At 48.7% G+C, this 19,843-nt stretch overlaps 1 protein-coding gene across 1 annotated transcript; it reads left to right on the top strand.

Annotated features, from left to right (window-relative positions):
- Positions 1-10,990: 10,990 nt before the first annotated feature.
- LOC119089014 (alpha-1-antiproteinase-like) lies at positions 10,991-18,431 on the top strand. The gene is made up of 5 exons (XM_037210797.1): positions 10,991-11,346; positions 12,435-13,075; positions 15,819-16,089; positions 17,380-17,527; positions 18,135-18,431. The coding sequence occupies exons 2-5, from the start codon at positions 12,439-12,441 to the stop codon at positions 18,333-18,335; spliced, it is 1,257 nt and encodes a 418-aa protein (XP_037066692.1). The 5' UTR covers positions 10,991-11,346; positions 12,435-12,438; the 3' UTR covers positions 18,336-18,431.
- The last annotated feature ends 1,412 nt before the right edge of the window (positions 18,432-19,843 follow it).

The following is a 19,843-nucleotide window of genomic DNA, read 5'->3' as shown; positions in this document are numbered from 1 at the left end:
AAGGTCACTCCTGCCTACTCTCTATGAGGTCCATACTCCAGTTCTTCCCTTCTCTGTCCACACCACGGCCTTCTAGGGATAGTCACATCTCCAGAGCTGTGGCAGGCTATCTTGGGAGCTGCCCTGGTCACCAGGCCAGACAGCCCCAATGACTGCAACAACCAGAAGTCCATTGGATGAAGAAGAATGGACTTGTTGTCTGACTTTTCCCAGGATGTACCTATTCTGGGGGTGCCCTGCCTACCCTAAGCTGACCTAGGGGTCCTGCTGGCTACTCTCTGGATGAGAATGGACAGAAAAGCAAAAGGTTGTGTCATGGAGTTTCCCGTAAGTATAAAAGGTTCCCAGTCTGCAGTGTCACGCGGTTTAGCCTGTTATTGGGTCCGGACTGTTGACTGAACAAACAGCATATTCACCTCAGTGTCTCCAACCTCAATTGCTTCTAAAGACACAAACGCCATCAGTCACCAGAAAGGCTCTAAACCCTGAGGCTCTGATGACATATATTATGAAAATACTTGCTGTGTGACCTGAGTAAAGTTGGCAAACTTTTTTTTTTCCTCTCTGAGCCCTGTTCCTCATCACTGACAACCTGAATTTGAGCTGGCGAGAGGTTTGGTCCAGAAATTGCTTTCCTAAAACCAGGAGAGCTGGTTGGGGAGTTGGCTCTGAGGCTTGCCTTTCTGAGCCCCTGCAGATCAGACACCCTAGCTGGTACCCAGTATTTTCTCGTGGGGTCCTGTGGCCACACCCCAACCCTGGGTGCAGATGGGCTGTGCTCTCATTCACCCAATCTGCAGATGAGAAAAGTGAGGCTCTGCGAGGCTGCTTCCCTCTTCCTCAGCTGGGTAGCTAGTAAGTAGCAAAACCCACTTACTGGGAGGCACCTGGTCCTCCAAACCCCAACCCCTCAGTCCACTGCTGGCTGCACACAGATCTAGTCCCTCCACACCCTGGGAACCATGCCGAGACTTCTGCCTCCAATGTCAACCTCTGGAAAACAACGTGACTCCTACCTCCTACAAAGCTGCACTGTCAGGTTTTTTTTTTTCCCACAATGCAACAGGGTAACTGAGCTGCCCTGTGTAGCCCAGAATGTGGGTCTTCTAGTCCTAGGTCTGGCTGCCCGCTGTCCACACACCCCATCCACCCAGCATCAGTACTATCAAGTGCACACTGGTCCAACTACCTCGATTTCTCTGTCCCAGCTGAAGCTACCAGTAGAGTTGCTGGGGGGTACTAGGTGCTCTAGGCTCGTTCCTCCACAGGCAGAGACTCCCTGGACTCTGGGACAGGTGAGAAGGAAACACAAAAACAGGCTCAGTGTGGGATGACACAGTAAAGGCCTTACCCCTGTGCTACATGCCCCTGTTAACGTCAGGCTACTACAGGACATTGGGATGGTGGTGGTCCTAGCTAATTTGTAGGGATGCTTTACTATGTTGATTCCGGAGAACTGGAATTTCTTGCTTTCAGGGGAAACTGGTGGGCCCTGGAATCTTTCCCCTTCCTTTAGTTTTACCCTGATTATTTGTAGTTATGGTAATGATGCCATTTTGGTCTGCTCTGCTTTTCCAGAGACTATTGCAGGAGCTCGGGCCCAACCCAAAACTTGTCATTAATAATCTACAAGACTGACATGTGTCCAACAATAAACATGTTATGTTCCATCCTGAGGTCAGGTTAACCTGGAGGAGTGCTGCTGTATGGCCATGGGTATCAGTCAGTACAGAATTTGGCAACTCACACTGCTTGGAAAGCCCTGAGAAATGAGCCATGGCAACCAACCACCGCCAGCACTCCAGTGCATCCTACAGGCAGAGCATGGTCATTGCATCCTACAGGCAGAGCATGGTCATTGCAGTCCTGGTCAGGTTTACCAGGACCACAATAAACAACTCCAATGCCAGCAGCTCCTGTTGTACAAGCCACACCTTCGAGGCCATATGTGGCCCCTGGTACAAGACTCAGGGAAAGGTGATCTCTCTAAGGCAAGCTCCCTCCCCAACAAGGACACAGAAACAACTGGGTCAGGAGACACACTACAACATTGGATGCAGTGAGTGTGAAAGAGAAGGCTGTGTGACCTGGGGCAGGACTCTCAACTTCTCTGTGTCTCTGGATTCTCATTTGTAAATGTATTGGTATCTGATCTCCAGTGCTTCCATGAAGCCCAGCCTCCCTGTGGGCCTGGGTGCTGGTGCAGTGGAAAGGTGGTCTCACCCCCCTTGAGGCAGGCACATGCCACTAGCTCAGCCAGCCTGGGTCTAGAAGCTCTGCTTCACACAGGCATAAGTTAGTCATTCTAACATCTGTCAATCACAAATGAAACCCAAAAGTACCACTTTTTTGTATTTTGTCTCTAGTAGCTGGCACTGGCCCGGGTCAAGAGCCCCTACAGCAGGCTCCACGAGGAGTGGGTGTCCTCTAAGTGGCACTGTTGATATTACGTGACCAGCGTTAGTGTCACATTGTCACTTGAGGAGTGACTAGTGGAATTGCACTGAGATGTCCAGAGGCAGGGATGGAGGGAAATGAGACCTCCCTCAGCCTTTGTCTCGCCAGGATGGCACAGCTCTTGGCTTCTCCCATGTAGGGCAAGTAAAGTAACCAAGAATTCAGCCTCATCAACAGTCAATCACTGAGGACCGGGCTCCTTGTGGCGATGGCACAATCCAGCCCATGATGACTGTGCAGCCAGGCTTCATTAATGCCACTCAAGGACATCTCCACCTCCTAACCAGAATCTGAACGATGACAAGATTGAAAGGGATGATGAGAGGGGTTGGGGAGACAGTGAGGCACTTTCTGCGGAAGATGGTAAGGACCTGTGATCCCAGCACCCACATAAAAGCTGGGTGTGGTGTGATCCCAGCACTAGGGAGGTAGAGTTATCCCCAGGACTGGCTGGCTGTCCAGCCATCCCGGCTTAATTAGTGAGCTCCAGGCTCAGTGAGAGACCCTCTCAAGACACTAAGACAGGGAGGAATAGAGGACGACACTCAGCTGTTGGCCTCAGTGCCCATGCACGCTCCCACAGACAAGGGGGCTGAGGACAGCCTACCATAAGGGCTTCATTAGAACAAGCTGGCAGTGCAGGGTTCAGGGCCAGGTAGAGTCACTGCAGAGTCTACACCAAGGAAGGGCAGGTGCCTTGATCCCTAGCTACCCAGGCTCCTTTGCTCTGAGCAGTCAAAGTCACTCTACTAGAACCAATGGGCTGATCATGTGTTATCCGGGAACTGAGGGAACTGAATTAATAAATGATTAGAGACAAGAATGGACCTAAACTCTGCTGTGTTACTTACACAGAACAAACCAAATTAGAGAAGTCCATGAAGCAAAACCACTCTGCCTATTCCTCAGCCAGGACTCTCGGGAAAATGCAAGGATTTAGCAATATGATCGGTTTTGTTCCTTGGGTCTGATAGGTTTGTCAACTTGACAGGATCTGGAATCATCTTGGAGTGAGTCTGAGCCTGTCAATCAGGGAGGTCCTAGATTAGGTTAACTGCAGTGAGAATTCCTGCCTAAATGTGGGTGGTACCTTTCTGTAACAAGGGTGAGGGTGGTTGCCTAGCAGACTACAGAATTTAATCCCTGGTATGAAAAGGGATTTGAATGACTGGGAAAGACAGCAGGCCAAACCACAGAAAAAAGGGAAAGCAACAGCCATATCTATCTATCTATCTATCTATCTATCTATCTATCTATCTATCTATCTATCATCTATCTATCTATCTATCTATCTATCTATCTATCATCTATCCATCCATCTATCTATCATCTATCTATCATCTATCTATCCATTTATCTATCATCTATCTATCTATCTATCATCTATCTATCTCTCCATACATGTACATACACACATACATATGTATTTGACATGGACAACAGCTAACACAGGAGGTCCACCAAACAGATGCTAGATTGGGTATTTTGCAGTGCCCCTGGGTCTTCCCGTCTCCCGTATTGGCCCTGGTTAGATGCTTGCTCCCATACCTTCCTGCCATTTCTCCTCAAAATGTTTTTTGGCAACAAGAGGCAGCCATCTTAGGAAGTCCACTTTGACCTTCCCTGTTTCCCTAGGTCCCTCTCACTCTCCTTCATCTGTGTGGGCTGGGATCCTGGACTGTGTAAAAGAGAGCCGGTAACCTCAGAACCAGCATTCACTGTTCTCTTCATCCTGGTTGTGTATACAATGTGGCCAGACACCTCAAGCTCCTGCAGTCATATCTTCCCCACCATGGTGGAGTATATCCCCTCAAACTGTGAGCCAAGTGAAGGCCTTCCTTCCTTAAGTATCTTTTGTCAGCCATTTTGTTTCAGCAACAAGGGGAGGAACTAATGTATAAGGGAACTTCCTGTATCGAATTGACAGCATGAACCTAAGAGCTGTGTAAGAACACAGGAGCCCACAAATGTGCCTCCCTGCCCAGCCACCAAGTTGGCAGATATTTGGGACAGTGTCCTGAGTCCACTTTCCACCACCATTTCCAGGTGTCAGTTCAGGGTGGCATGTGATTGCCACATCTCCCTTGGCCTTAGTTTCTCACTTGCAGAACAGGAGGGCAAACCCTGGGCTTCTCCCAAACAGAAGAATGCACGGTCTTTCTTGTCAGCCCTTCCCTCCAAGTCGGCACTTTGGCATTTATCAGCTCTGCAGTCCCCATAATCGGTGCTAGAATGGCTAGCTGACTTGGAGCCAAAGGGTTGATCTCTTTAATCACAACCCCCCAAAAACAGAGAGTCAGATAGCCCAGGCTCTGTGTCCCACTTGACTACAGGATGTCCTCACCCTTCCTACAGTCTCAGTGTCCTCACTGGCAGGTATAAGCACGAAGGTCCCTGATGTCGTGACATTCTGTGCAGATGCCACTGTGTCTGGGTGGTCTGTGTCATCCGTACCCTCACTGTGTACATTGGCTTGAAGCCAGGGATGCAGAGGACACAAGACAATTGTTCCCCAAGCTGGACCAACACGAGGAGGTAGTGGTGGAGATGGGCTACACTGAGGGCCCTGCCCCAGAGCTCTTGGGCTGCTGTTCCAGATGACACAAATTTGGTGGCTTTGAGTGGAAATTTATTCTTGCATCGTTCTCAAGACACAGACCAGAAATCATGATCACTGGGACCAAGTCCAGATTTGGGTGTGCGTGCCCTTAGGATCTCTAGGAACAGTGCATTCCATCTGCTGCCATCTTCAGGCACCTGCCAGCAGTTCTTCCCTAGTGACTGTGTCCTTCTCTACTGTCGGTGGTTCATAGCTTCCTCTGGCTCTGTGAAGTATTTGGGTATCACTCCGCAAACGTCCCATGGTGAGATCCTAAAGCTTAACCTTCCCCTTCCAAAGATTCTTTCCCCACCCATGGAGACATTGTGTCATCAAGGAATGAAGACAGTCATCCCACCAGGGTCCCTGTTGAGAATCAATCACATAGCGCTTCTTTACCACTGAGAGAATGATGCAGAGGCTAGGAATGAAACAGCGAGCAGGTGAAAAAAAAAAAAAGTGCAGAGCCATAGAGGCCCCACCTGAAAATAAAGCCCAGAAGAAGGAAACCAGTCAGAGGAGGGGCCAGGTGGGGACCCCTCCCCTCGCCCCTGAGGCCAGATCCAGAGACCAGAGTGTGAAACAGCCAATTCAGGAGATGTGGAGAAGCAGATGAAGTCATCGGTTTGGGTGAGCACAGCGAGGTCAGGGCCCGAGCTGGAAGACAGGTGCAGTGTCTTGAGCAGTGCGGACTGGGGCCCTCTAGCAACCGTTTCTGAGGTGGGTGCTACTGCTTTGGAGTGCACAGACTCTAGCCAGGAGGGGGATCCGCAGCTGTGACCTGTGTGCATCTCAGGAACACGTTTTAGACACTTTCTAACGGTATCTATGTCACATGTCATATGTTCAAGTAGATGGAGCCTCCACCCCCACCCCAAGTAGGAATCATAGAAGAAAGATGGAGAAAGAGGATATGGAGAGGAAGGGAGGAGGGAGAATTGGAGAAGACAGGTGATTGAGAGGAGAGGAGGGAGAAGGGGGAGGAGGGGGAAGTAGACAGAGAAGAAGGGGAGAGTGAGGAGGAGAGTGGAGAGGGAGGGAGAGTGGGCAGAGGAGGAGGGAGAGTGGGGAGAGGAGGAGGGAGAGTGGGCAGAGGAGGAGGGAGAGTGGGCAGAGGAGGAGGGAGAGTGGGCAGAGGAGGAGGGAGAGTGGGCAGAGGAGGGGGAGGGGGAGGGGGGGGGGGGGGGGGGGGGGGGGGGGGGGGGGGGGGGGGGGGGGGGGGGAGGGAGGAGGGAGAGTGGGCAGAGGAGGAGGGAGAGTGGGCAGAGGAGGAGGGAGAGTGGGCAGAGGAGGAGGGAGAGTGGGCAGAGGAGGAGGAGTGGGAGAGGAGGGGAGAGTGGGAGAGGAGGAGGGGAGGGGGGGGGGGGGGGGGGGGGGGGGGGGGGGAGGGGAGGGGGAGGGAGGAGGGAGAGGGGAGAGGAGGAGGGAGTGGGGAGAGGGGAGAGTGGGAGAGGAGGGGGGTGGGAGAGGAGGAGGGAGAGGGGTAGAGGAGGAGGGAGAGTGGGAGAGGAGGAGGGAGAGTGGGCAGAGGAGGAGGGAGAGTGGGAGAGGAGGAGGGAGAGTGGGCAGAGGAGGAGGGAATCCCCCCCCCAGTCTTGGTCGCCCCCTGGGTAGAGTACATGGTTTCTCCCTGCCTCTCTAGTCTCCCATGGCCTACCCTTCTCCCTGATCAGACTTCAGCCAACAACACTTAAGGCCTGACGGACTCCTCCAAGGGGCGCAAGACACTTCACCTTAGCCATCCTGTTTTTAGGACCCTTTCCCGTTGACTGAGTCTTTCAGGAGCACTATTTCTCCAAGTGGGGAGCCAGGCAGGCTTCTTCCTTTTTGCCACAGGTGGAAAATGAAGGGTTAGAGAGAAAAGTTGCTGAGGGGCCAAGCTTTGGGGAGCGCTGATCTGGGGGAGCAGATTGGCGTCTCTCACCATGAGGGTACTGGGCCTGGTCTGAGCACAGGGCCTGTGCTGTGGCCTTGTGTCCTGGTTGGTTTTGTTGTTGTTGTTGTTGTTTTGGTGGTTTGTTTTTGTTGTGGTGGTTTTTTTTGGGGGGTCAATTTGACACAATTTGGACATATCTAGGGAGAGGAGATCTTAACTGAAAAAACAGTCTGTGGGCATGTCTGTAGATCATTTTCCTGGTTAATGACCACTATGGGTGGTGTCAGCCCTGGGCAGGTAGTCCTGGGTGCTACGATCAAGCTGAGCAAGCCGTGTGGAGTAAGCCAGCAAGCAGCCGCAGCAGCAGCACCCCACGCCACCCCCACATCAGGTGATGCCTTGACTTCCTCGGTGATGGGCTGTGGTGCAGAGTTAGAAACTGAATAAGCCCTTTCCTCCCCCAAGTTGCTTTCGGTCATGGTGTTTTATCACAGCAGAAGAAACCCTAATGAAGACACCTTTGGAATGGTGGTCAGCGGGCCACTCCTGAACCTCCCTGCTCACACAAGTGAAAAAACAAAAACTGAAACAAACAAACAAAACAGCAAAACCTTCACCCTGGGGACACAGAGCTGGCACTACCAGGTAACCGCTTTATTACTTTAGTAGATTTTAATCTCCCCACTTAGGCCTGTCCTCTTCCTGACAGGAAAGAAAACATTCCAAAGAGACACTTGAGTGATCAGACTCTTTTGTGATGAGAAGAAACACACAGTTTTGAGACAACAGGCCCAGGAAACTGGAATTTCCCCAGAGTTTCCTGTACGGGGAATAAAAGGGCCACATCTACCTTGGGGACAGCTAGGTGAGAGATGGGGTAACCCATCTTCTAGGAAGAGATTCCCTACAGGTCTGAGAACTTACTCCATCAACCTCCAGGAGGGGAGCTGAGACAATGTCTCAGGGCCAGGGAGAATGTCTCTGGGCCTCTGTTCACTTTTCCAGTGTAAATACAAAGGGAATAAATCTCTTTGCTTTTCACGAATACCCATGTGTTTAATTGGCCTCTTGAGGATGAGCTGACATGTCTGTCTTGTTAGGATTGCCACGGCCCTGACGCTAAAGCTAAGGACTCCGCTAACAATTTTGGCAAATCAGGAGAAAAGACTAATTGTGGATGCCAGCCACGAGCAGCAAGTTGACCCCAGATGGAGAAGGAAGACTGGAAAGTGCCACGAAGATGCTGAAATGACCTCATATCCGGGGGGATTTTTCTCACCTTCCCATTTCAGCAACTTTTCTACCCTCTGTCAGGTAAAGCCAAGAAATAAGAATTTAGGCTTTGCCTTAGACTCTCAAGAAAGTTTGGCCCTCAATAAATTTCTTCTCACTCTGGGCACCTTGGGCTTTGCCTGCCATCGGTTTGGAGGCTCCTTTGAGCCACATGAGTTCTTTTTGAACCATTTCTGTGAGTGTTCTCCTGAACTGCTTCCATTTTGTTGGACTCCTGGGGTGAATGGCAGGTCTTAGCCATCTGGAAGCTCTCCTGAGCAAGGTTGGAGCTCTGTTGGATTGTCTGGGCAGTGCTGAGGAAATGTGGCTCCGATGGTGTTTGTTTTTTTGGACATTTGTTTGTGGTATTTGACAGGAGCATGTGCTCTCCGATGTAAACATGAAAATTAAGCCTCCGATGTACGTGTTGATTTTTTTTTACCTTTTTATTGGTCAGAAGACACATAAAAAAACAGAAAATGGACTCACACTTAAAGATAAAAGAAATTTGATTCTGTTTCCATGGAAGCACAGTTTAAAGAGTATCCAGTGTGGTAAAACAAATTATGAGAAGATAGAGCAGGTGTTCATTGGGCTTCACTGCATTAGTGAGACATGATGCAGAACCCATGGAAAAGTACCAGGGTGTACTTGCTCTGTCTCTGATCTACCATGGAAATAACTGCCTGTTTGATTTTATTCTTTTAAGCTGTACTACAGGCGTAGGTTCATTTTCTCAGATGATTAAAGAACTAAAAGAAAAAAAAAGAGGGTGGGGTCTTGGACTGCTGGCAGTGGTCTGGAGGGTGCCTGGACTGGTCTACTCTGGTGACCCGTCTCGTGAATACCCTAACCGTCATCATAGAACCTCTGTCCAGTGACTGATGGAGGGAGATGCAGAGATCCACGGCCAGGCACCAGGCTGAGTTCCAGGAATCCAATAGATGAGAGAGAGGAGGGGTTCTGCAGATGGGGGACGCTGAGATCATGATGGGAAGATGTACAGAGATGACTGACCACACTAGTAGAAGCCCATGAACTGTAGACTAGAGGCTGTGGAGCCCCCATGGAACTGGATTAGGCCCTCTGGATATGGTTGTTTGGCTCGAACTGTTTGGGAGGCACCCAGGCAGGGGCATCGGGATCTGCCCTGGTGCATGGGCAGGCTTTTGGGAGCCCAGTGCCTGTGGTGTGATGCCTTGTGTAGCCTTGGTGCAGTGGGAAGGGACTTGGACCTGCCTAGGTTCAGTGTACCAGGCTCTGCGGACTCCCCATGGGAGACCTTGATTTGGGGGATGTGGGGATACAGGGTGGCTTGGGAGGGAGGGCTGGGGGAGCGAGGAGGGAGGAGGAGGGATCTGTGGGTAGTATGTAGAGTGAGTAGAAAATTTCTTAATAAAGAAAAATTTTATAAAAAAGGGAGGGTGGGGGTTGACGTTTCCTAATTCCTTTTCTGTTGCCATGACAAAATACCAGAAGCAAGGCCACCTGTAAAAGAAAACATTTAATTGTTGGCTTGCTTGCTGTTTCAGAGGGTGAGTCCATGAGCATTATTATGAGAAGCATGGCAGCAGGCAGGCACGTATGGCATGTATGGCACTGGACCAGTAGCTGAGAGCTTACATCTGATCTACAATTGAGAGAGAGAGAGAGAGAGAGAGAGAGAGGAGGGGGGAGGGGGGGGAGGGAGGAGGGAGGAGAGAGAGAGAGAGAGAGAGAGAGAGAGAGAGAGAGAGAGAGAACTGTAATGGCTTGGGCTTTTGAAATTCAACTCACTTATAGTGACACATCTCCTCCAAGGAGGCCACACCTCTTAATCCTTCCCAAACAGTTTCACCAACTGGGAACCAAAATATTCAAATATATGACCTTTGGGAGCCATTCTCACTCAAACTACCACGAAAGTCAAATTTTATTTAATGTAAAAGTAAGGGAAAGCAGGCTTCTCTTGAGGGGAAGTGCCCAGAAACAGAATCTACCTTTTTCCCAGCCAGAGGGTCAGTTAGTTGTGGGTTCCCCTCTGACAGGCTCTATTACAGTTGTTTAGTGGGGCGCTTAGAGTCATGACCCCTGCTTCTTAAAGACACTGGGGAGCAAACTGATGGAGGGAAACAGACTTACTACAGTTTAGTCAAACCAAGGAGGAAATGGGTCCCATTTGCTTATAACCTTTTCCATGGTAGTGTTAAAATTCTATAGAAGATACGTGTGGTGGTTTGAACAGGAACAGCCTCTATAGGCTCACAGCTTAAAATGCTTGGTCATCAGGGAAGTAGCACTACCTGAGAAGTATTCAGAAGTGTGGCCTTTTGGAAGAAGAACTGTATCACCTGGGGGTTGGTTTTGAGGTTTCAAAAGCCCAAGCCAGGCCCAGTGGCTCTGTCTTCCTGCTGCCGTAGGTCCAGATGTAGAAAACTCTCAGCCACTTCTCCAGCACCATGTCTGCCTGCACACCATCATGCCCTCTGCCATGATGATAATGAACACAATCTCTGAAACTGTAAGCAAGCCCCAATTAAATGCTTTCCTTTATAAGTGTTGCTATGCTCATAATGTCTCTTCACAGCAATAGAACACTGAGTAAGACACTACATAACACAAGCCAGGAAATAGAGTACGTCAGCCTAACTTATCAGAACTGAGTGAGATCTCCTCTGGGGAGGCAAGTGTCTGCTGTGGCTGGCACCAGGATTTCAGCCTTTCCCTTTATCTGGCATGGAATTCCTGGAAAATTATTTATTTGGGGTCTGTTGTTTCAACAGTCTGATAATAGAAGTTGCTCTCTTTGAAATATCTCTTCTTCTATCCAGTTGGTTACAGTGTGTACCTATTGCCTACTCTAAGTTGCAGTGACCCTGGAACCCCCCTCTCTCCCCACTTTCTGTTTGCACTGGACTAAGCCAACCCCTGGAAAGATGACAAAGCCCTCGAGTTATAGTAGTACATGGCCCAGTTCCATGGCCAGCATCCCAATCAGCCTCAGGATCTTCTCCAGCTTGAAGTGTCTCTGTAAGCATTGGGACTGAGTGTCCCTATACTTATCCACCTCTGCAATCAGATCAGCTTATAAGTCTCCAGGGAAAGGCTGTGCAGGGCGCACCCAGCCTGTGACTCTCCCGCTGGCCTCAGCTGACTCTATTCAGTAAGTTCTTCATCATGCTCCACTTGAGTCCTCAGGGTGGGCACTGTCAGCCTCCATCCCTTGGGCCCAACATCCTGTTCATACATGGGAAACCAAGGAACCCAGCTTAGATCCTATGGATAGAGTAAGGCCTTGCTCTGTGTTCTCAACATATAGTAGGCCCACAGTGTGTGCTGGTAAGGACAGGGCTTGTGACCTGCTTTGGGCCCTGGATCTCTGGCCTTCTCCTGTTCTCTGCCTGTAGAGAGGTGAGAAGCCACCTTGGGTAAACTCACCCCCCCACCCCCACACCCTGCCGCAGGCACCTGATCTGCCTTGGGGGTCCTTCTTAGGGCTACCCACACTGAGCCAGAGACCCTGCCAAGGGGTTTGTGACTATATGACCATCTACAACCCTAACTGTCTTCGAGGAGAAAGGAGTCTTTTTCGGCTCTGGATTTTCAGAGCTAAATTCCAGAGTACAGTCTGTTCCTCAGCCCTCTTCCTTTAGTGCACCCCCCTGCCCCAGAGCACTCAGATCTTGATATCCTGGTGAGAACTCCAGAACCTCAAGGGAGAAATGTGCTCACTAACTCCTGGCATAGCTGGGCTCCCCCTCTGTCCCTTTTTTTCTCTTTTGGATTCATGGACCTTGGCTAGTCCTAACTGTTGGCAGTTTGCTAAGCCCACCACCCCGCTTCCCCCATGAACTGCTCTGAGGTTGTATCAGAATGTTCTCAGTGATTTGTCTGTAGTTATTCATTTACCCACAACTATCTCATTTCAAAGCTGAGATTTTGTGTGTGTGTGTGTGTGTGTGTGTGTGTGTGTGTGTGTGTGTGTGTGTGCATGGGTCACACAGTCATTAGAAGCAGAGTCTAGACTAGAACCCAAGTCCACTGTGATCCTTCCTGTCCCAGCAACTGTGACTCTTCAGAGTTTGCAGGAGCAAACCACATTCATTCAAGCAAATGGTGTTTCACAGAGAGAGAATAACTGGGAGAGTTGAGCACATGGTTGTAGGAATGTAGGACAGTTGTAGCACATGTAGAAATCTTTATGAGCCTTGACTTTGACTTAGGACTTGTACCCCCATCTCTGTCTTGCAGGACAATGTCATCCTCTGTCTCCCAGAGACTCCTTTGGCTAGCAGGCCTGTGCTGCCTTTTCTCTGGCTCCCAGCCTCAAGATTCCCTGGAGAGAGATGAGGAAGAACCTGACTATGGATCTCGGAACTATGGGTTTTGCGAAAGCGTCCACTACAACATCTTCCGGCTTACCTTCACCTTGTATCAGAAGTCTGATAGTTGGACAAAAGATACCAACATCTTATTCTCCCCAGTGAACATCATTGTTGCCTCTTTAATCATCTCCCTGGGAGCCAAAAATAATACCCACAACCAGATCCTGGAGGGATTGCAGTTCAACATTACAGAACCAACATTGTACACTCTAATATGTATGAAGCAGCTTCTGCATAACCTCCTGAAAAACCACAAGCCACAGTACCTAACCATAAAGAGCAGCATATTCCTTGACCAGAATCTGAAGCTGGTAGACTTTTTTGCAAATGCGATCCATTGGCTGAGCTCAATAAAACCCATTCCTGTCAACTTCAATGACACCTACAGAGCCCAAAAACAGATCAACGAGTATGTGGAGGATGAAACCCAAGGGAAAATAGTGGGATTGTTCAAGGATCTGGAGAAAGACAAAGCTTTTGTTCTGATGAATTACATCTTCTTCCGAGGTAAGATAAGACCACCAGAGTTAGCGGCCTCAAGGAAGCCACCCAAAAATGTACTCATGTTCTAGTACTTAGTCCTTCCTTGATGAACCAGAATGTAGCAAGCAGCATCCCAATATGATCTTCAGGGTTAGGAGGTAGAGGCAGGTGGATCATTATGAGTCGGAAGCCAGCCTGGACTACATAGTGAGAGCTTCAGGTCAGCCTGGGCTACATAGTAAGATCCTTCTGTCTCAACAAACAAACAAACTTCCTATATCTTTTTTCCTACTTGACTCATTTTTTTCTTTCTTCTTGTTCTTTCGTATATAATTTGAGACAATCTTCTGATTTCTTTCCTTTTTAACAAAATAAAGCATTTTTAATTTATCTTACGACAAATTTAATTAACTGATCTGTCAAAGATTTACCTAAGTCATGTGAACCAGGAGGCGTCTGGCAGACCTTACTTGGTACCATATACAAACACACACGTGTATACATTGAATAAGTCATTCATCCCTCAGCCTCTCAGAAGTGAGTCCCCCACCCCCAGTGTCACATGCCCCCACAGTCTGTGTTTGGGGGCAGTATCATTACCTTATTTAGTATGGATACCATTTTTAAAAAATCAACCTCTTTTTCTACTACCAACTTGGTGAGTTTTATTAATTCACAGCCAATGCTATCTAAATGAGGAGTGGAAAAATCCATGTATATAAGACATGTCCCCAAAGCTGAGGAACTAAGGATATCCCCCATTATCCTAAACACAGGGCTAGCTTGCCATGAAAAGCCTAAGTCTCTTCCTCTGGAGCCCTTTCTCCTGACTGGATTGCCAAAAATGTTATCAGAATCTGAAGGTGACTGCATACCACTTGGCCAGGAAAATAGGAACTAAAGCTTGGTTGAAGGAAATGACCTCATTTACAGTCTTGGCTAGAACTGGAGAGAGAAAAATCTCTATATCTTTCTTCTGTCTTATCTGTGTGGCGTCACAGTTAATAGAAATGAAACAAAAAGCCAAGAAATATTCATATGTAGGTTGACTTCAATGTACATTTTCAGAACATAGATTAATCATTTTCTGGAAGATGGCTTCTTCCTCTGATGCCAGGGCTTTCAGCTAGTCTCATCCTCAGCAAGAGGTCTCCTGGGGAAATTTTAATTCCTTGTGGACTCTATTACACTGTGTAACTCAGGCTCACTGGAAATCCCTAAGGGGAGTGAATACCAGATACATAACATTCCCTTAGTTGCCAGTCATATATGCAAATTGCTACAGATGGCATAGAACAAACAGTGCTTTGGGTGACTTAATTTTAGTAAAGTCTTGAGTAACAGAACAGAGTTTAGCAATGAAGTGTGCAAGACCTGGGTTTGAATTCTGTCTTCACCATTCATTAGTCACGATATAATGAGAGCTAACATAAATGTTCGGGATGTGAGTGTCCTAGTTTATTGTGGGGGGAAGCAATACTGTTGTTATCAACTTGTATAAACTCTTGCCTCGACAGTTACCTAACCAAGCTACATAGAATGTAAGACTTCAGGTTTGTCTATTACGGTGAGCCCCTCATCCAGGGAGGAAAGTGCCCCTTCCCAGCCTCTGAGCCATGACACAGCTGGGGCCCTGAAGGCCTGGCCACCATGCCTTAGCCAGAGCTATGGTGGAGAGTCTAGAACTTGTAGACAGACACAATGCTCAATACCACAGTGTAGGCCAGGCTCAGAGACAGGAACAATGCTCAACATAAAGAGACATCTTCTCCTTGGTGCAGACACACCTCCATCCTCAGCAGCCAGGGCCCACCACGGAGTTTTCAACAGCAGCATATGGAATGGCGGAAGCAAAAAAGACACAAGAGCATCCATGATTCAAATAAGCATGAATTAATAAGATGAACATAAGAGCAGCCTGGGCTAATAAGATCTTCAAAAAAAAACAAATAATCCTTGATGTGATGTCTTCTATAAGCTTTAAGCCTGACTCGCTTCTTTTGAGTATATCAGGGCCTCACGAGTCCACATCCCAAAGACACTCCGCATCCTCCAGGAAGCATCCACTCATAGGAGGGGGATGGGAGTCAAGGCCATGGCTGCACCTTTCCAACATAGTCCCCATACTGCCAAGCAGAGCAGTGTACTACAGAGCACCAAGGAAAGCATCAGCACAAGGAGCCCCCAGCTCTGTTATGATGTAGGGGAGCTTAGCGTCTGTCCAATGCTAGGAAGGCTCCGGGTTCCCCGGGGCCCCTACCCTCTCTGACAGCCTTGACAGAAGGCACTTGTACAGCAGAGAGAGTCTTCCTAGGTACATGCACTTCATCACAGGCCTGAGACAGAGATGCAAAGGTACCCACTAGGCTTTCCCAGAAGCACTACCTACAAAGTACAGGCAGACACCAGGAAAGGCACCCATATGAGATGTGACATATAAGATTATAGGAGATTGGGATTATGCCCACTTGTCTCCATTTAGCATCCTCAGGGGACTACCAGAAGAATTCCAAACAAAACGGCTTCTTCACTGGAGCCAGGTTTTCACAAATTAGCCCACATAATTCTCTGAACCCCTTCCTGCTGCTTCCCACTATTTTCTAAAGTGCTGTCAAGCATCCTGATGGGTTCATTTCCATCCCGTTTTACAGCTGATAAAGCTGAGGCTCAGAGGGAGTGTCTCACAAGGCACTCAATACTTCTTTCCTCTAAAACTTAGCTACCCCTTGATCCCACCACTGGCTGAGATGCCCTCCCTTCTCTCCAGGCAAAGAGTATGATGAAACCGAGGCTGAACACACCTTGGAAGAGGACTTCCATGTGAACAAGTACAGGACCGTGAAAGTGCTCATGATCAATCGCCGAGATAGATATCTATTGTACCGAGAGGAAGAGCTGTCCACCTGGGTGGTGGTAAATCCTTATAGGAATGAAGTCACCGCCATCTTCATGTTGCCTGACCAGGGGAAGATGAAGAGACTAGAAGAAACCCTGAGTCAAAATTACTTCGAAAATATCATGAGTCTCCTCAAAGTAAGGTAAGTCCCAGTGGAGGGGTCTAGGCACCGCTACCCAGCCTCTGAGCCATGACATGGCTGGGGCTCTTCAGGACTGGCTCCCATCCCTCAGCCAGAGTGGATAGACAGACATAATGTAGGACAGGCTCAGAGAAAGAGACAACGCTCAGAATAAAGTCTCCTTGGCAAAGACATGCCTCCATCCTTAGCAGCCAGAGCCCACCACAGGGTTTTCAACAACAGCATACATAATGGCAGAAATAAAAACAAGGAGACAGATCTTAGGACTCAGCCTCAGCTGTAACTGGAGGTCATGAGAGACAAGGGGGAGAGTGTAACATGAAATACTAAACGGTCTTATTAATAAAACCCAGAGCCTGATATTGGGGTTAAAAACTGAGAGATCAGAAAAGCAGAAAGAAGCCAGCCACGTTCTCACCACTTGGAGATCCTCATCCAAAGAAACCTACTTCCTGTATACCCACACCTATATGCCTTTCTGTTCTGCCATCTCATTTCCTCTCTCTGCCCAGCTATATCACTTCCTCTTCCTGTCCAGTTCTATCATTTCCTGTCTGTCTGTACAGACCTCCAGACTTTTATGGTTAACTAGTATTGGAATTTAAGGTGTGTGCCATCACTGTCTGGCCTCTGTCTAATCTAGTGGCTGTTCTGTTCTCTGACCAACCCCAGGTAAGTTTTATTAGGGTATACAATATATTGGGGGACACAATATATCACCACAGTGAAGGGCCTAGAACAGGAGAGGGTCAGCCACAGAGAGCTCAGGGCATGACTATTGAAGACTATGTTCCTGTCATCCTTCAGTGAGGTTGAACCACCAGGTCCAGAATGTGCCCCTCCCCCTCCAGATCACTAAACCTGCTCTTATGGAGTACAGGCCCTGCTCTCCCTTGGGGGTGAGGGTGAGGGGAGAAGTGATGTACCCATAGAAGCTCAGGTGGGCTCAAGGTGAACTGTGGACAGATGTTCTGTCTCAATACCCAGCCCCACACCTACTGAGGCCCTACAGAAAGCAAAGAGTCAGGCAGGATGAGAATGAACTGGTAACAGTCTCAGGGCTGGTCTCTTCTCTTAGCATAGACCCTCCAGGGTCCTTGCCCTGTCTGTGGAAACTGAAGGCTGAGCCTCGCCCTGGGGAGTCACATACGTGAGTCTCAGAACACACTGAATCTCCCTGGAGGGCTTTCCAGATGAGGTGGGTGACCTTCCAGGAGGTGCCAGGATGAGAAGATACTATTGAAGTGACCATGCTACTAAAGAACTCCTTCATATCTTTCTGCATACCAGAACTGCAAATGTGTACTTTCCCAAACTGGCTATGTCCACAACCTATGACCTGGAGATCATCCTGAGCACACTGGGCATCACCCAGGCCTTCAGCAATGAGGCTGACCTCTCAGGGATCACACAGGATGCTCCCGTGAAGCTCAATAAGGTGAGGTCATGTGACAGTGGCGGTATCCCAGCTGCCAACAGGGCTGAATGGGACATGAGGGCAGATCAGACATGAGTCTGAGGAAAATGCTAAGGGACAGAGACAGCTTTCCCCACAGACTCGAGAGATGCACCTTAGGGGTTGCAAGATCAGAGAGCACAGCCAGGATAAGGAGTCATTCGCTATCATAAAGATCTCCTTGAAGGGGACTCGGTGGCCCTTAATTTTATCTTTGCCCAAGGCTGTTGATTCCCTGAGACTCAACTTACCTATACTAATATAGAAAGACATTGTCTCATGTCACATTAAAGATTTTTGTCTCAGCACACACTGGAAAGGAACTCTTTATGGGGGACATGAGGTACAGGGGGTCCCTCTGAAACTGAGTCTATGGAGATGGTTCAGGAAAGGAGAGGAGAGGAGGGCAGTCTGAGCATGGAAGGGCTGAGCACGTTGGGAAAGGCCTTTACTGAGCATTAGGGTTCAGGGACCATGGTCAGGGCATGATCACAGGGAGGCTCTCCATGGATGGGGACCCCACATGGGGCCTGGCTTTAGCCTGGGCTGGGACAACCTACCTCCAACTTCCTCTGCTTCTCCCCCATAGGCTTTGCAGAAGACTGTACTGACCTTCAGCAACAAATCAACGAAAGCCACAAGGAACACCGGTTTGAGTGAGGGGAACTTGACTAAGATCCCCACCATCCGTTTCGACAAGCCCTTCCTAGTTTTCATTAAAAATGAAGTCACCGGTGTGCCCCTCATTGTGGGAAGAGTGACAAATCCCACAGAAAATAGTAGCCTCTAAATTCCAGTCATCCTCACCACCCTGTCCCAGCATGTCCCCTCCCTGCTGACATTAAACACAGGATAGTTTCACTCACTCCTGAGTGTGACCAGCAAATCTCTCTCCTGGTGGTATCTGTCTTCCTCTGTTCCCAGAGGTGTGTGGGGACTCCATGTCACAGTGCGTCTCTGCGTCCCCTGCACCCGCGTCTAGGAGACCCCGTGCTGTCCTATCTCCAGCACTGAAGGGAGAAGGCCATGTCCCCTCCGGGCTGCACTGTGTCACCTCACTGGGCCTGTTCTCTCTGTCTCACCGGGAATTTCCTGAGAATGGCTGGAGGAGGTGGTTGGGAGAGCTCTTCCTCCTCAGGGCTGGAGCAGGACCCCAGCTTCTCTCCCTGTCATTTCTCCCCTGCCAGAGGAGTCTCACAAATCCCTCAGTGAACAGGAAGTTGCCACGGACTGGCCCATCGGGGGTACCACGACCCGTAGGAGAACCAGGGCTTGGGTAGTCAGGAAGGCAAGGATTCGGCGACTGACAGACAGACAACACACTCAGAAGTGGTTTGAATCTGTTGCAATTTTATTTCTGCAAATCAGTAGTTTATATACAGAAAAGAAAACTATCAAGTCATACAAGGAACAACAAGAGCTTGGCAATAATTCAATTACATCAGCTTTAAAAAACAGCAAGCACACAATTATTAAGCGGCGCTAGACATATCCCTTCACCCACAAGAACTTTATGACCCAAGGAGCAGTCTGTGTTTTTTAAACTTAGTACGGTCCCTAGACTTGTGTAGGCTTCTTTGCGGTTGCAGTGTGTCCTTCATCTTATCTCAGCAGTTTACATTTCTACTTTCTCTGGTTCCCATGGCTCACTTAGCCAATTTGGATGCTGCAGACCCTCTCTTCATGTGTGACATGAACAATTATGTCAATAATATGACGAATATGTGTCCATGGACTAAGCTCCCTGAGTCCTGCAGATGAACTCTTCAGTTCTTCCACCACGTATCTCTTCTAATATAAAACCTTTTTACCTGCCGAATTATGGACTCTTGTACTTTTACGCCTGTAAGGGGAAGGACTTCTGTTGTAGTCTTTAAGTTTCCCATGCTGAACTTCCTCAACAGAGGGGTCCACCATCTGCCTCCTATGAGATAACATTTTGTACCATAAATCACTTTAGTTGGGATTCTTAAAGGACTCCTAGTGGGTGAGTGTTCCTTCCCTAGAAGTGCCTGAACCTTTATACTTTCTTTATCTAGTGACTTGGGGTCTTTAAAGAATAGCTCATTCTGCTGTATCTAAATAAGATCCATGTCCAGCTTCCCCTTTCCTCCATAGTTCACAACCCAAGCATTCATTAATTTTGGCTGTGCTTCATAGATTAATTAGAACATTATCAGAAAAGCAGTTATACGGAACCCATAGCCCGGGCAGCTCATGATCTGTAAAGCACATCTCCTTCAAGAAGGAGGCATAACACGGGCACTCTGCCAGGGACCTCCAGGGAGCTTAGTCCCA

Source organism: Peromyscus leucopus, chromosome 14, assembly GCF_004664715.2.
Source record: "Peromyscus leucopus breed LL Stock chromosome 14, UCI_PerLeu_2.1, whole genome shotgun sequence".
NCBI classification, from domain to species: Eukaryota; Metazoa; Chordata; class Mammalia; order Rodentia; family Cricetidae; genus Peromyscus; species Peromyscus leucopus.
Note: the sequence above shows the minus strand (reverse complement) of the source record. Positions and strands in the feature narration are given on the sequence as shown.

Coding starts and splice junctions, on each gene's coding strand:
- LOC119089014 (XM_037210797.1), top strand. CDS start 12,439: ATGTCATCCTCTGTCTCCCAGAGACTCCTTTGGCTAGCAGGCCTGTGC. Junction 13,076..15,818: donor GAATTACATCTTCTTCCGAG/GTAAGATAAGAC, acceptor CCTTCTCTCCAG/GCAAAGAGTATGATGAAACC. Junction 17,528..18,134: donor CTCCCGTGAAGCTCAATAAG/GTGAGGTCATGT, acceptor TCTCCCCCATAG/GCTTTGCAGAAGACTGTACT.